The following is a 15788-nucleotide window of genomic DNA, read 5'->3' on the forward strand; positions in this document are numbered from 1 at the left end:
GGCTTTCACTGAATCAGAGTTCTGTGCATCCTCAAGGCGCCCCTGGATTATCTCCTAGCTGCCTTATCCAAGGACACAAAGGACAGCCTGTCACTAACAGCAGCCATCTCCCCATGCTCAAATCACTTCTGAGTCTGACCACAGACCTCCCCCCTCAATTTAAGCAGTTTCCAAGTCACTTATTCAGATCCTTAGAGTGGCAGAAGCCTCTGACCCAGCTGTAAGCAGAAAATTCACTTTGTTCCCAAGTCCCCTAATCCTGATTCCGTTTGCCTGAGAGCGTGGATGCATCCATTAGGGTTGGATGCCTTACTTTCCAATTATGAAATAGCTTTGGGCAGGTGATTAGCTCTCCCAGAAGTGAAAGATAAATATGGATAGTTATCTCATGCTTAGAAATTCCCTTTTGAGGACCCTCTCATCCAGGCATGGACTTGACCACTGTCACATAAATGGAGAAAGAACAGGATCAAGAAAGGAGTGAGAGGAGAAGTGATGTTGCTTCCTGAAGGGCTGGAAAGAGAAAAATGGGTCCGACTGGTCCACGATGACAACATTTTGCGACCAGAGCTTGGATGTTAGCATCCTCCAGAGCTCTTGGTCCCTGGTGGAGAGAACAGTTTGTACCTCAGGGTACAAATCTTTTCTCCAAACCTATTCAATCTGTATGCTGAGCAGTCACTCAATACACTTGAGTATATGAAGAAGAATGTGGTATCAAAATTGGAGGAAGACTCATCAACGACGTGCATTATGGAGATGCACAACTTTGCTTGCAGAAAGCTAAGAGGACTTCAAGCACTGGCTGCAGAAGATCAAAGCCTACAGCCTTCAATAAAGGTTATAATCTCAACATCAAGAAAACAAAAGTCATCACCACTAGACTGATAAGCATCATCATTCTAGATGGAGAAATGATTGATGTTGTCAGTGATGTATTGCATTGGGAAAATATGCTGTCAGAGGATCTCTTTAAAGTGCCAAAAAGCAAAGATAATCATTTATAGGTGCACCTAATCCAAGTCATGGTCTTTTCAGTTGCTTCCCGTGCATCTGAAAGTTGGACACTGAATAAGGAAAGAATACCTAAAAAGAATTAATGCCTTTGAATTGTGGTGTTGGCAAAGAGTATCGGATATCCCATTGGCTGCCAAAAGGACAAACCTTTTTGGAAGAAGTTAAGTTGCTGCTTAGAGGCAAGGATGGTGAAATTTTGTCTTATTTGGGCATGTTGTCAAGAAGGGCTAGTCTTTGGGGGGGGGGGATATATCTTGTTGGGAAAGGTAAAGGGTCAGAAAAACAGAGAAAGACCCTCAAGGAGATGGATTGACACAGTAACTGTGACAACGGACATGAGTTTATAAGAGACTGTGAGGATCTCTGTTCTTTAAGCAGGATGGGGCAAGGTTCAGAGCTTTTGCTCAGAGGGTTGTTATGAGTCATAATAGACTCAATGGCACCAAAACCAGGGACATTAACTTGGAAGTTGGCAGTTCAAATCTACCCAGGGACACATGGAAGAAAGGCCTGGTGATCTTCTTTTGCATCTTTTCCAACCCTATGGGGCAGTTGCTCTCTGTGACACATTGGGGTCACTATGAGTCAGAAGCCACTCAGATGCCACAAATTTCGTTTACTCTGGGTTTTGAGGTGGATCTGGTCTGCAGGTGTGTTTCATTTAGCCCATATGGTGTTTGTCAAGGTTTTTCAATTTGTTGCCAAGTTTTCAAAATCAAGAGGTTTCAGACATGAACACTAGATCTAGCCACACTAGGTTGGCATTCCAAAGGCAACATTCCAGCCCTGTGGAGCCTGCTGTGCCCTTAGAACAGAGCAGCTCTGTACCTCACAGCAGCTCCCCGCCACCCGCAGGCTCGCTCACTCATTTCCCCACCTGACCAGCATATGAGTGTGCAAGCCTCGGTGTATTGGAAGACCAGACGGGACCTTTAATGTGAGGCACTGACTCAGTGTTTACCTACTGCAGAAAGAAACCAAGAGAGAAAGAATGTGAGCCGCCAATAAAAGTGATCAAAGGGAAATTGTGTCCTTAGACTGACAGTTAAGATGAGGTATTCAGTGTGCTTTCTTGTGGACAGTTTTCCTTTGCTACAGTAAGTGAACAAGTTCTCAGGAGGGAGCATGCCCCCTGCAGATAACTCCAACCACCTCACGGGCTGAATTTAGACAATTACGAGTGGAGTCCATCCTGTTTCTGGTCTCCACTTCCCAATAGCAATGATCTCACTCAAAATTCAAAAAACTCATTGCAGTTGAGTCAGAGCTGATTCATAGCTGACCCTCCAATGGGTTTCTGAGGAAGGAGATTCCCTATCTTTCTCCCATGAAGTCTAGTGAATTCAAATCCTCAAAGAGATGCCATCTATGCCCGTAAAGACTGACTATCTTAGAAACTCAGTGGAGGTTGACTGTGAGTCAGGCTCTGCTCTTTGACCATGGATTTGGTTTGGTTTAATTCTATAGCGGACTTTGAGTGTTTCCTAGAAAACTGATTTCTAAAGATGCTTTGTTTAGCAAAGAGTCCCTGGATGGTGCAAATGGTTAACATATCCCTATCCACTTCCAAAATCTATCAGGCCTTCAAAAACCCTACATGCAGGAGAGCACACTTAGAGTAGACTAACAGGGCAACTGAGACTGAACTCTCAGATTTGGGAAATGGGGGTAATGTGTGTGTCTGAATCAATGAGACTGGTTCAGGACAGGACAGGCTTCAGAGCTGCTGTACATAGGGTTGCTATTGGTCACAGGTGACTCAATGGCACTTACCAACAACAGCCAACTACTAACAACTAAGCAATAGTTTGGAGGTTCAAGTCTACTCAGAAGTGTGCCAGAAGAAAGTCTGGTGATTTTCTTCCAAAAATCCTATGGAGCACATCTCAGATCTGACACATGTGGCATGCAATGAGTCAAGGTCAACTTGACAGTAACTGCTGTTATTTGTTTGTGTTTGCTTAATGTACAATACATTCCAAGTGGATGACTTGGCTTGTTTGAAAAATGGTTTTCTGTGCTTCATAAGCAAAACCTTTGGGTAATGTATTGCATAGAATGTTGCACTGCTGGTGAGCAGTTCAAGGTCAGTGGTTCAATCCAGTAGATCTTCTGTGCGAGGAAGATGGACAGTCTCATTCCATTGAGAATTTACAGTCTCTGAAATTCCATGGAAGGGTTGTTAGGAGTCAGCATATACTTCACATCAGTGGGTTGGCTTGGCTTGAGTTCCTTAAATAGGTCCTTTATGATCGTGACTGTTATCCATTGTTGTTGTTATGTGCCATCAGGTCATCTGTAACTCATATAGACCCTATGTACAATAGCTCTGAATCCTGCCATATCTTGAGCCAGTCTCACTGACTCTGATACTCTCACACCCTTTCTCCGAACTACTGTGTCAATTCATCTCATCCAGGGCCGTCCTCTCCTTTGCTGTCCCTCCATTCTTCCAAGAAGGATGTCCTTTTCTAGGGATTGGTCCCTCCCAGCAATATATCCAAAGAAGGTGATATGGGGCTTCAAAATCCTTGCCTCCAAGGAAAAGCTTCGTTTCACCTCTCCAAGACAGACCTGTTCTTTTGATGGTCCATAGTATGTATGCTCAGTACTCTTCTCCAGTACCATAACTTAAAGGCATTGATTTTTCTCTGTCATCCTTAGTCATTGTCCAATGAAAACACTTAGTGCTCAGATAACTAGACCAAATCCAATAGTACTGAGTCCATTCCAACTGATGGTGCCCCTATAGAGTAAAACTACCTTAAAGGGTTTCCAAGGAGGTAAGTTGTCACAGAAGCAAACTGCCTCATCTCTCCCCCTAAGAGCAAATGGTAGGTACAAACCATTGACCGCAGGAATAGCAGCCCAGTACTTTATTCACTGTGCCACCAGAGCGCCTTCAGGATAACTAAAAAAGGAGAATAAAGTCTGCTTATTTTGAGTACAACCCAGGCTTCATGATACTGGCAAATGCTAATCAGCAATTCTCTTCTACTTTTCTCTTTCATGCTTATAAATCCAGAGGTCCTGGGATCTGGCCTGGGATCCTGGGTCCTGGCATGAAAGACATCATCAGTAAGTGCAAACAGCTACCTTCACAGAGCACTCAGATTCCAGCTCAGCTGAGAGGCAGAGTCAGCCAGCATCACACACGCAGGCATTGCTTACACAGAGTCTCTCTTACAAAGGGCTGTGAATCTGAGCATCTCAATCTAGATGTTTCACGCTCCTCAGCTGTTATGAAACCACACTGTGAAGCCAAAGAGAAGACTAGTCACCCATTTAGGGGATTTCCCCTTCTTTACCCAAGGAATTAAACCAGATTAATCTCCAACGGGCATAATTTGGAAATTCAGATATATTATAATGCTGAGAAAGATGGGAAATCTCCTCCCATGCAATCACTGCCTCTGGAAACCCGCCGGAGGGTCAGCTGTGGGTCGGTTCTGACTCGACACCACACAACAACAACCTCTCCTCCTCAATATGCTGCAGTAAAAGACAGCACCTTCTTTCACTGGGGTCTGCTAAGTCCCCTTAGAAAAACCAAAAGCATCATGCTTTTGCCCATCATTTATCCAGTTGGAAAATTCATTCCTCACTCTGGCACATGGTCAAGGGCATCACTGTCCTGAGAAAAGAACTATTTCCAGACCAGCTAAATAGTCTTAGACATTTCCTTCCCAGGCACTGCTAACCAGATACCGCTGGCCAGCCCACAAATGTTCCGCTCATGTATTTATGACTTTAGAGCTGTTCAAATGCATGCTTTTATTTTTTCCATCACACAGTATTTCTTCCAGTATTTTCGTTTCCCATATCATCCGCTTTGCTATTTTTAAGGAGAGCAGTTTCAACCCAAAGGAGCTGATCAGTACAGTAACATATTGCCATTCAAGCAAAGAGCTCAAAGTCGTCCAGGGAAGGAGGTTGAGCCATGGCAGAATGAGTCTGCTTGCTCCCCTCTCACACAAATGCAGAGGGTTATATATAATCTGTTAGGTTCTATCGCATTAGCATGCAAAGCAAATTTTATAAAATTTAAGGTGCAGGGAAAGCACCTTTATTAATAAATAATATTAATAAAAACACAGAGACCGCTGGTGGCCTAGTGGCAAGAAGCTGTGCTGCAATCCCAAAGGCATGCAGTTCAAGATCACTAGCTGCTCCGTGGGAGAAGGATGAACCATCTCCTACCATGTGATTGAAAACTCACCAGAGGCTCAGTTGTGGGTCTGTTCTGACTGAATGATATACAACAACAACTATAAGAAACACCTATTTCATTTCATCACATCACAGCTCATAACATCACATTGATTTACCAGTAAGAAAGGAATATTAAAAGACAAACAAACAAAAACCTGTCTCCAGCTAAACTCTCCTGAAACCTCTCTACAAGCCTGCTATATGGGAATCCCTCACATCAGCCTCTTGTGCTTGCTAAATCCCTTTAGAAGAATCTGACAATGTCTTCTGCTCCTAGTTGCACCACTTGGCATCTAAGAGACAAGCCTTTCAAACAAGCTCAACAAATGGTAGCCCAATTTTTATTGTCTTAGAAAAATAAAGCACAAAATTAAAGAAAGGAATGCTTTAAATTTTGTAATTCTTTACGTGGAATAGCTCGGAATGTGCCTTCTGTTTTTAGGTCAAAAAATTGATACCTGAACAAGGAAATGTCATTTTGATTATAAAATTCTTGCTTTAATAAAAATTCCTTAAACTGTGGGGGGAAAAAAATAACGGACAACGATACTCAGTCACCTTTAAGTTGATTCCAACTCAAGGTGACCCATGCACTTGAAGAACTTTATTCTCAGTTTTCATTGGCTGTGACTTTTCAAAAGCAGATCACCAGGCTTTGCTTCTGTGGCACCTCTTTGTGCAAACCCTTCCTTTGTTTTTTTCTGATAGCAAGCCCACAGAAGGATAGTGAGTTGTTCTTTTGTGGCTGGCTTATTTCTTTCAGCATAATGTCCCTCTGATTCGTGCATGTTATGCTCAGTCCACCAAATTTCATCTGATTGTTGTTTTTATGTGCTGTCGAGACACTTGCAATGCATAGTGACACTATTTGCAATAGTTCTGAAGCCTACCCTGTCCTGAGCCTGTTTCACTGACTCCAACACACCTACCCCCATTGCCCTGCTTACTGTATCATCTCATCTGCGGTCTTCCTCTCCTGTACTGCCCCCTACCCTTCCGAGCATGATGTCCTTCTCTAAGGATTGGTCCCTCCTGGCCACATACCCAAAGTGTGTGAAATGGAGCTTCAAAGTTCTAGCCTCCAAGGAGAAACTTGATTTCACCCTCTCCAGGACTACACAGATTTCTTTTCTTGGTGGTACATGGTATGTTTAAGACTCTTCTAGAGCACCACAACTCAAAGGTATCAATTCTTCTTCTGGCATCCTTAGTCATTATCCAGCTTTCTGATGTAGCAAGTAATTGCAGAGACCATGGACTGGATCAGGTGCCTCTTAGTCTCTAGACTGACATCGTTGCTTCTCAGTTCTCTGGAAAAGTCCCTGACAGCAGATTTATCTAATGCAATTCATCTTTTGCTTTACTGACTGCTGGTGCCAAGAGTGTTGATTGTGGAGCAGAGCAAGCTGTAGCTGTTAACAACCTCAATCTCTTCTCCAATTGGCTCAGTGGTGAGGATCTTTTTCTTCTTGATGTTGAGCTTCAATCCATACTGAAAACTCCAGTTCTTGACCTTCTCCAGCAAGCATTGAGGTCTGCCTCAGTTTCAGCAAGCAAGGTTGTATCATCTGCGTAACAAAGTTTGTTGATGTAGGTTGTTATCTGGTAGCCAAGCATTTAATCTTTGGCACCACTACCACTAAAAAACCAAAAAAAAAAAACAAAAAACCAAAAACCAAAAATCAACAACAAAACTCATTGCTGTGGATTCAGAACCAATTTCTCACTGACCCTTCATTGGCTTTCTAGGGCTGTAAATTGAGCAGAATGAAATTTCCTGTCTTTCCTCCTTGGAGCTGGTGGATTGGATCAGCAGTTCTGCTCCTGATGGAGCTCTTTGCATGTGAGACGAAGGCAGATATGGTCATTCTTCTGAGTTTCCATGGTACATACTTCCTTAGATCACGTCAGTGGGAGCTCTGGGGGCATAGTCAGTGGAAAGTTGCACTGACAACCTAAAGGCTGTTCAAATCCATCAGAGGCTCTGCTGGTGAAAGATGGACAGTCTCCTTCTATGCAATTTACAGCCTCCAAAAACCAGCAAGAAGGTGAGCTGTGAGTGGATTCCAACTCAACAGCAATGAATGAATGAGATTAAATTCTACTGGTCGTCAGACCCTCGAGCGTCCTCGTTCTGCACTTTGCTGCACGGGTGACTTACTTTACTCACCATCTTTTGGGTTTAGGATTTGTTTGTCATTGATGTGAATGGATAAAGCCAAGGCAGATTGCCAGTCAGTTGCTTTCAACAGCAATCCTGAGCGTTCCACAGGAGAGCCATGCTCCACAAGGTCTTTTGTGGCTAATTTCCCCAGAAGACTTGACTTCCAAGTGACCATTGGGTAGACTTTAACCTCCAATCTTTAGGATACCAGTTGATCAGTAAACCATTTGCACCCCCCTTCACCCCTGACTCCAACATGAATGGAGGCAATCACATCTTTCTTAAAGATCACAGTGCTGTTTTACTCTCTCAGCATTAGAAAACTTGACCATGAGCGAAGTGTCTCAGTGCACAGGAGTCCCAGCCCACCTGGTCCTAACCCCTCTGAGGAACAACATGGGTCCTTCAGATCAAACCAGGGGCAGAGAGTGGAAACCTGTGCCCAGAGGAAAGTGATGCTGAATAAATTCTGTGGTTTTGTGGCATAAATGCTGCTCCCACAAACAGTTAGATACAAAATCTGAGAGCTACTCAATTGTGTTCAGTGCTGTGAGGGGTTTCATTTGAGTTCTAACCTCAAGAGTAGTGAGTGGAAGTGTGGTTTGTGTACAGGACTTTGATGGTCAAAATAAACACCAGCAAAGAATTATCCCAAGTCCAAGTGCAAACAGTACCAGATCACCAGCCTCGAGATCTGGTCATACAGACACCACCACACATTTCATAAACTTACCCTCCCACGGCCAGTGCAGAGATGGCTTGGAGGCCATGAAAGCAGCATCTTTTAAAATTATATCTCAGTTTCTTAATTTGTTTAGTTAATAAGAATCTACCAAAGTATCTCCATAGATAAAGGAAGGGAGCAATACAAGTATAAGCAAATCAAGTCCTTTCAAGGCTATTGAACATGGGCATTTTTTTCTTATTTAAGTTATATTTTAATAGTAATTCCTTTTTAGTGGATTTTACCAAAGTAACATTCACACTAGACTGAAAAAAAACAAAAAAAACCAAAAAAACCAAACTGCTCCTTGTTGATAGTTTGAGAAGCACTGTGACAGAAAACTTTCCAAAGTGAAAAGCAAAGATCCCTTTCCCCCTACTTGTATTACCCGGCCCTCCACCACATCTCATCACCATGCCTAGAAGTGACACCATGCTGTGTCCTTCCAGATACATAGACCTGTACTGCAGACATGGCACTCTGGTTAAGTGCTGGGCAGCCAAACAAAGGGTTGGAGGTTTGAACCCTTCTACTTGCCCTGAGAGGGAATTTTAGTGACTTCTCAGTTAAAGAGTTGTGCTGCCAACCCAAGGGCGGGTGGTTCGAATCTACTAGCTGCACCGTGGGAGAAAGAGGAACACTGTCCTTTCTTGCAATTTACAGCCTCTGAAAATCCACTGAAAGGTCAGCAATGGGCCAGTTCTGACTTAAGGGCAATGAGTCTGAGTGTGAGTTGCTCCTGGGAGAGAAGATATGGCAGTCGGCTTTCATAAAGTTTACAACTCTTCAAGTCAAAGTCATATTAAACCAATAAGAGAAATTGATTGAAGTTTATCAGATAGATGATATTTTTTTTTTCAAATCAGGGTGACATTTAAACTAGAGAATCCGAAATTTTCTGAAGATGAGAAGAGCATCTAAAATCTTTGTGTCAGATCTTATGGGCTTTGCCATGGCAGAAAACAAAGGGGGTGGAAACAGAACTGATAAACAATTTCTGTTCAGGAAGAATATTCATGCAGCATTGTCTTGAAGAACAATTAAAATATCTACTGATTTTACATTAACTATAGTTCCTTTGGAGTCTGTTTCCTGAGACTGAATTCTCAAAAGAGGCCAGGGCGGGTTTACAGAAATTGTCATCAAGGACATAATATACATCCTAACGCAGTCAGATTCCAGACTTCCTGCTTCTTGAAGCTGACCATACATAGATAATTTTCTGAAAGAATTCAGTGCCTGAATGCAAATGTCTCCACGGCTCTGCTTATCAAGCTAGGGTTTGACTCAGTGGTGACTGAAGAACCAGTTTTTTTAAAGGCTTAAAAGAGCATCTAAGGAGAGAAATCTATGTGGGTTACCTCAATTTCCATGAAAGACAGAAATATGAACTTTAGGAGAATTCAAGCACTTGTCACAAACTAGGAAACCCTGTGAGGCAGCTTCAGTCTGTTGCATGGGGTCCCTAGAGTCAAAAATCAATTTGAATGCCTCTAACAACAACAGTACTAAATGTGTCATTTGAATGAGGGCCCTGATTAAGTAATGGCAGTGAAATGGAAGTCGTTTTTAACCTCTTCACTGGTTTTGTTACAGCTGTAAAGGTGCCTCTCACTATGGCCTGACCAAAGACAGGAAGAGACGCTCACAAGATGGCGGGCCAGATGGCTGCGCCAGCCTCACAGCTACAGAGCTCTCCCCAGAGGTGTCTGCAGCTGCTCCCGTCTCCTTAACGACAGAGCCGGGCCTAGACAACCCTGCCTACGTGTCCACCGCGGAGGATGGTCAGTCAGCAAACAGCCCACTGGACCCAGGCCGGAGCAACCGAACGAGGCGTGAGTCAATTGGGCGGGTGTCCAGGAATGGGCTACTTGCCTTGAGATTGCCCTCTGTGGAATAGGCATTGGAAAATTCTAGATTTTTTTTTCTTTACAGAAAGAGTTCTGTTAGCCTTGGCAGCAACCCAATGTCAATCCTCCGTAGTGAAATAAAAGCACGAGTACCTCAGATTATTTAAAACTGTGTAATCTGACTTGGTGAAAGGGGTTGAAGCCAAACCTAATGATTCATCAGTCCTGCAGTGTCAGATCATGCCTACCCTGCCGCTCAAGACAAATGCTGTTCTATTCTGTGCAGCCCAAGGAAAAAAGAAAAGAAAAAAAGGAGCAGTAGGGGAGTTTTCACTCCTGAGACATCTTCATTGAGGCATTTAAAGTATTAGTTCACAGCCCAGATATTCTTCAACAGAGTGGATGGATGAGTGGATAAACAAAACATGGTATAGATATCTATACAATGGAATCTTATTTAGCCATGAGGAGAAATGAAATTCTGATATGTTGTGGCTTGAATAAGATTCCCCATCTTTCTCCTAAAGAGACACTGGTCTATTGGAACCACCAGAGAGGTGTGGCCTTTAGGTTAATAGTCCCTACAGACTTCTTCCCAGATCTCCAGAACTCTTCATATCTATCTGTCTCCCTGTCTCTAATTTTAGATAGGGAGATATAGTAATCAATATAATAGCTATCTATATTGATTTATAGCTGCTTCTTAGAGGCAAGTATTTTGAGACTATGTTTCACAAACTTTGGTCATGCAGCCAGAAGGAGACAGTTTCTGGAAAAGGGTGTCATACTTGGAAGGGTGGAGGGACACTGCAGGAGAGGAAGACTCTGTATGAGATGGATTCATACAGTAACTGCAGTAATGAGGGGAAGGGTGTGAGAGACAGTGAGTTGGGCTCAGGATACAGCAGGGTTCAGAGCTGTTGTGCCTAGGGTTGCTATGAGTCACAGTCAACCCAATGGCATATAACAACAACATATTGATTTTACATATATTTACATATGTAATATTGTACCAAACACATACATACTAAAATGCTTTATACTAAAGCAAAGCTATGGCCATTCTCTGCTCTTTTCCTCAGCACGTCCTTTTGAGCGATCTACAATCAGAAGCAGATCTTTCAAGAAAATAAATCGAGCTTTGAGTGTCCTTCGGAGGACGAAGAGTGGAAGTGCAGTTGCCAATCCGGCTGACCAGGGAAGGGAAAATTCAGAAAATCTCACTGCCCCTGAAGGTAGGTGAGCTCACCTGCAGTGGCCCGGCTTCCAGAGTGACCTCAGTGTGGTGGCCATGTGGCCACCACCTCAGCTTCTCTGAGGCCTGCAGAGGTGTGTGAATTTTGTTTTTATTGAATCAGCATACTCTCAGATAAGTAGTGAAAGGTGGGAATCATTATTCTCTTTTTGTGCAGATTGAAGGAAAAAGACATTGAAACCCTTACAAGCATAAGGCATGTAAGAAATAATAAAGCAGAACACTGGCTGTCACTGAAGTGATTCCAAACCACAGTGACCCTACAAGACAGAGTATAACAAACTGTCTGGTAGAATTTACAAGACTGTGTATTCTTTGCAGAAAAGGAGACTTGGTGGCCTAGTACACATGTATTGGAATACTAATAAAAAGTTGGGTAGTTCAAGTTCACCAGCCTCTATGCAGGAGAAAGATGGGAAGTCTTCTTCTGTGAAGAATTATAACACTGAAAACCTAATGGAGGGTGTCCAGGAGTTGAACTAACTCAACAGGAGTGGGTTTGAATCTTTACAGAGTCAGACTGTCACATTTTTCTCCTTTGTAATAGCTGGTTCGTTCAAACTTGGGCCTTTTGGTTAGCAGGCAAGTGACAGAACCTTTGTGCCACCTGGGCTCCCATAAGGAATAATCACAATGAGATGTTGTTATGTGCTGTCAAGTTGCTAGCGACTCATAGCGACCCTATGCAGGGAATTTGTCTGGATCTTAGATGCTGTGTGCTTCCCCCAGTACTAATGGAGCTGAGGAAATATGGTCTCCCATCCTCCTTTTCATTGTATCCTTGAAGAATTCAGTTCTACTCTTTGTCATCCAGTTGGAACCGACTCATAGTTGACCCTCCAGCAAGTTTTTGGAGGAGGAGAACAGGAGGAGATTGCTCGTCTTTGTCCTGTGGAGCTGCTGATGGATTTAAACGTCCATTGAGACATTGCTTATGGGTTAATAGACCATTCCTTACAAAGTACATGATCAGAGTTCCCTTATACTTGATAGCAGTAATAAAAATAGAGCTCTTCCTCTGTGCCAGAAGAGCTGATTATGGGTAAGGAACTGGTATAGACATAATTTTATGTAAAGATTATAAAATCCCATTCCTGCCTGAGGGTTTTCTTTAGTCCAAGTTCTCCAGAGAAATCGAACTTTACACCCGTACATATGTACATCCATGCATATCTAGACCTTACCAAGTCACACGGATGTCCTGACAATGCTTAGGGATAGATTTTATCATTATCATACAACAACAACAAAATATAGATGAATAAAGGGGCCCCAAGTCACCCAGCTAGAAAAGGCCAGAACAAAAATTTTAACCCAGGCTCTCTGATTCAAGTATATTTTCTTTTTTTTTTTTAGTTGAAATGTTAATGAAAGTTTATGAAGAATTGTTCATTTTCTTAATACAAGTCTCATGGCTCTCTACTCCTGGAAGAAGGTTGATGCCAAACCATCTATGTTTATCCACATAGTCGACCCTTGAATAACATAGGGGTTGTTGTTATGTGCCATCAAGTTGACTACAACACATAGTAACGCTAGCCAGCATTACTGTATCAGACACACTGGACCCATTTCCACAATCACTGTGTCAACCCATCTCCTCCAGGATCTTCCTCTTCTGCACTGTCCCTCTACCTTTCCAAGCATTATGTCCTTCTCCAAGGACTGGTCTCTTCTGACAACATGACCAAAGTATATGAGACAATTTTCCAAATCCTTGCTCCCAAGGAGCAAACTGATTTCACTTTATCTAGGAGAGATTATTATTTGTTCTTCTGGTTGTCCATAGTATATTCAACATGCTTCTCCAGCACCACATCTCATAGGCATTAATTTTTCTTCTGTCATCCTTATTCATTGTTCAGCTCTCAGATGCATAACAAGCACACATGAACATGTAAGGAGATAGGGCAATAAATCACCCAGCACAGTGAAAAAATTTTTATATAATCCAACCATTTAACTGTTAATAGTTTACTATTAACCAGAAGCTTTATCCACACTGTCAATTAGCACTTTTTATAAAAATATACTTTGTATTATATATTAGTAGGGAGCTCAGATGATCTAGTCTCTAGGGAAATGTGCTGCCAACCCAAAAGTCACACCTCTCTGGTATTTTGAATCCACCAATGGCTTTGAGGGAGAAAAACGGACAGTCTACTACTGTGAGATTTACTGCCTTGGAGATTCACCCTCAATAGAAGGTCAGCTATGAATTGGTTCCTACTCTACAGCAGTGTAAGAGAAAGATATGTATTATATACTGCACCCACGTAAAGCTTCTTGGCAGAATTTTTGTGAGTCCCCTGGTGTTATTCAAGGTTTATAGAATTTCACTTAAACACGATGACCAATGTAGGGGTTAGGTGGAGCAAGAATGGTTCCTTCTGATAGTCTAGAAAGTTGTTCTAGATTGGGATGAGATGTTTACAGAAGTTGTGAGCTAACAACTTTTCAAAAGTACTAAGACTATCATAGTTCCAGGAATGTATAGTCCTATGAATTCTTTTGGCAAGATTTTTTAAATTATTTTTATATCATAAAGATATTGCCTCCACTGTTTGTCAGCTGTTTGACCTTAACTGAGTTTCCTAACTTCTCTGAGGTTTACTATTTCCTCATCTTAAAAAGGAGGAAGGAATATAATAAGAATGCATTTCATAGTTGTTGTGAAAATTAAACAAAAAGCTACACAAATTTCTCCATTTGGTGCCTAGTATCAACAGGAGTGGCATCCACTTCCTAAACAACATACTTCCGGAAGCTCTATGAACTTTGATAAATGTCGATAGTTGTAGAGGGGCTTCAGGCCTTTTATTCATAGGGTCTCTATGAGTCATGCTTGACTTGAAGGCAATCAACAAAAATTAACTAACTCCTAATAATAATCACAGAGCTCCAGTGGCTTAGTGGTAAGTAGTTATGCTGCCATCCCAAAGGCACTGGGTTCAAATCCACCAACTGTTCCTCCTCCTGTGTGATCCACTACCTCTGAAAACCCACTAGAATGTCAGCTATGGTTTGGTTCTGATTGATGAGTACACAACAACAGTAATAATCAGTGTAATAATAAATATATTTTTTTCACATATAAGTAAGAACATAAGGGCAAATTCTCTTCTTCCAAGACTAACACAAATTTGGCAGTTTATTGCAATAGATGAGGGAAAGAACTGTTTGAAAGGGATATATGATAGGTATTATTTGCATGGCAAGAGTCCAGAATAAGAGCTGCATAGTAAGGTGGACTGGGGGTAGGAGGATTGTATAACAATGAAAGATTTTTTTTTCTTCTCAAAGAGAAAAGAGAACTGAGGCAGGGGGTATGGGGAGGGAGTGGGCAGGGAGGAAAAATGTACAATGAATGAATTGAAATCCAAGTTCTCTATAATCTTTCATTAAAATCTCAACTTAAAAAACCAACATTTTGGGGCAATTGAATGATAAGAAAAAAATTTGGCAGTTTAAAAATTAATTATTCAAGGCCATAGGATCTCATTGGTGTGGTTCTAAATATCATCATTTACAAAGATGACTGAATAAATCCTTTTGTGCTATCAACTCAACCTCCTTCGGTGGTTCAGAGTGGGGAGATAGAAGTATAGGTTCTTAAAACTTATTAAGATGGGAGATTAGAAAGGGAGAAGGAAGAGAGAAAAATCACCAGCTTTTGATGATTATATCCAAGTCTCTCTTTGTTCAAAGTAATTTTAAAAAAAAAAATCCATTCCCTTTCACCCGACAAGTTTCAACAAATACTTGTGGTATTGCCTACTTGATGTAATCAAAGTAGCTTAAACATTAATTGAACTCACATCACCCAAGTATTGTTAGCACCAGGAACTGACAGATTAAGACTGCTGCCCACAGCCTCACAACAACCAATCACTTAAATGAAATGAAATCCGAAGGGAGGCTAACGTACCACACCCCAGACTTCCTCTGACCACTAAATTGTTTTGCTTACCAAGTTCTCCAATAATGAGAGGTCATTTTAACTCTTTCTATATTGTACTTGTATGTGTGTTTCACATTCCTTCATTCACACTGTGTTTCAGACAATCATTCCCATACGTTGTGTTTTATAAAATTAATCACCATTGATCTTTCTATAGCCCCACTTTCTCTGTATTATTTTTAAGGGTTGAGTACTCATTAATTCATTAGGAAAAGTAGATGAAGACCTTGGGTATTGAAAATAATCACCCACTTTATGACAGCGGGGCTGACATAAGCGGCTGGGAGGAGAATAGGATAAGAATGGATAGACAATGACCATTGCATTGGAACAGGTGGAAGAAAGAACTGTCTAAAGTGAATATATGATTAGGCATTATATGTATGACAATAGGCCAGAATAAGAGATATGTCATTGTAAAGAGGACCAGAGGCAGAAGGAGGGAGGGAGGTAATTGTGCAACAATAAATGAATATTTTTTTAAGTGACCTGGGGGAGGGGAAAGGAATGGTGAGAGGGTAAAATGTGCAACAACAAATGAATGAAAATCCAACTTCTCTGTAAATGTTCATTAAAATCACAATTGAAATAAAATTTTATTTAAA

At 41.7% G+C, this 15788-nt stretch overlaps 1 protein-coding gene across 1 annotated transcript in view; it reads left to right on the top strand.

The window, feature by feature from the left end:
- The window catches only part of LNX1 (ligand of numb-protein X 1, E3 ubiquitin protein ligase), a 143823-nt gene that overhangs the window by 64724 nt on the left and 63311 nt on the right, over positions 1-15788 (top strand). Inside the window, exons 2-3 of the mRNA XM_006898091.1 lie at positions 9714-9952; positions 11050-11202. Of these exons, the coding sequence (XP_006898153.1) occupies positions 9714-9952; positions 11050-11202 (392 nt within the window). The remainder of the gene's footprint in view (positions 1-9713; positions 9953-11049; positions 11203-15788) is intronic.

Source organism: Elephantulus edwardii, unplaced genomic scaffold (genome assembly GCF_000299155.1).
Source record: "Elephantulus edwardii isolate Elephantulus edwardi_28Jun2011 unplaced genomic scaffold, EleEdw1.0 scaffold00220, whole genome shotgun sequence".
In the NCBI taxonomy this organism is placed as follows: domain Eukaryota; kingdom Metazoa; phylum Chordata; class Mammalia; order Macroscelidea; family Macroscelididae; genus Elephantulus; species Elephantulus edwardii.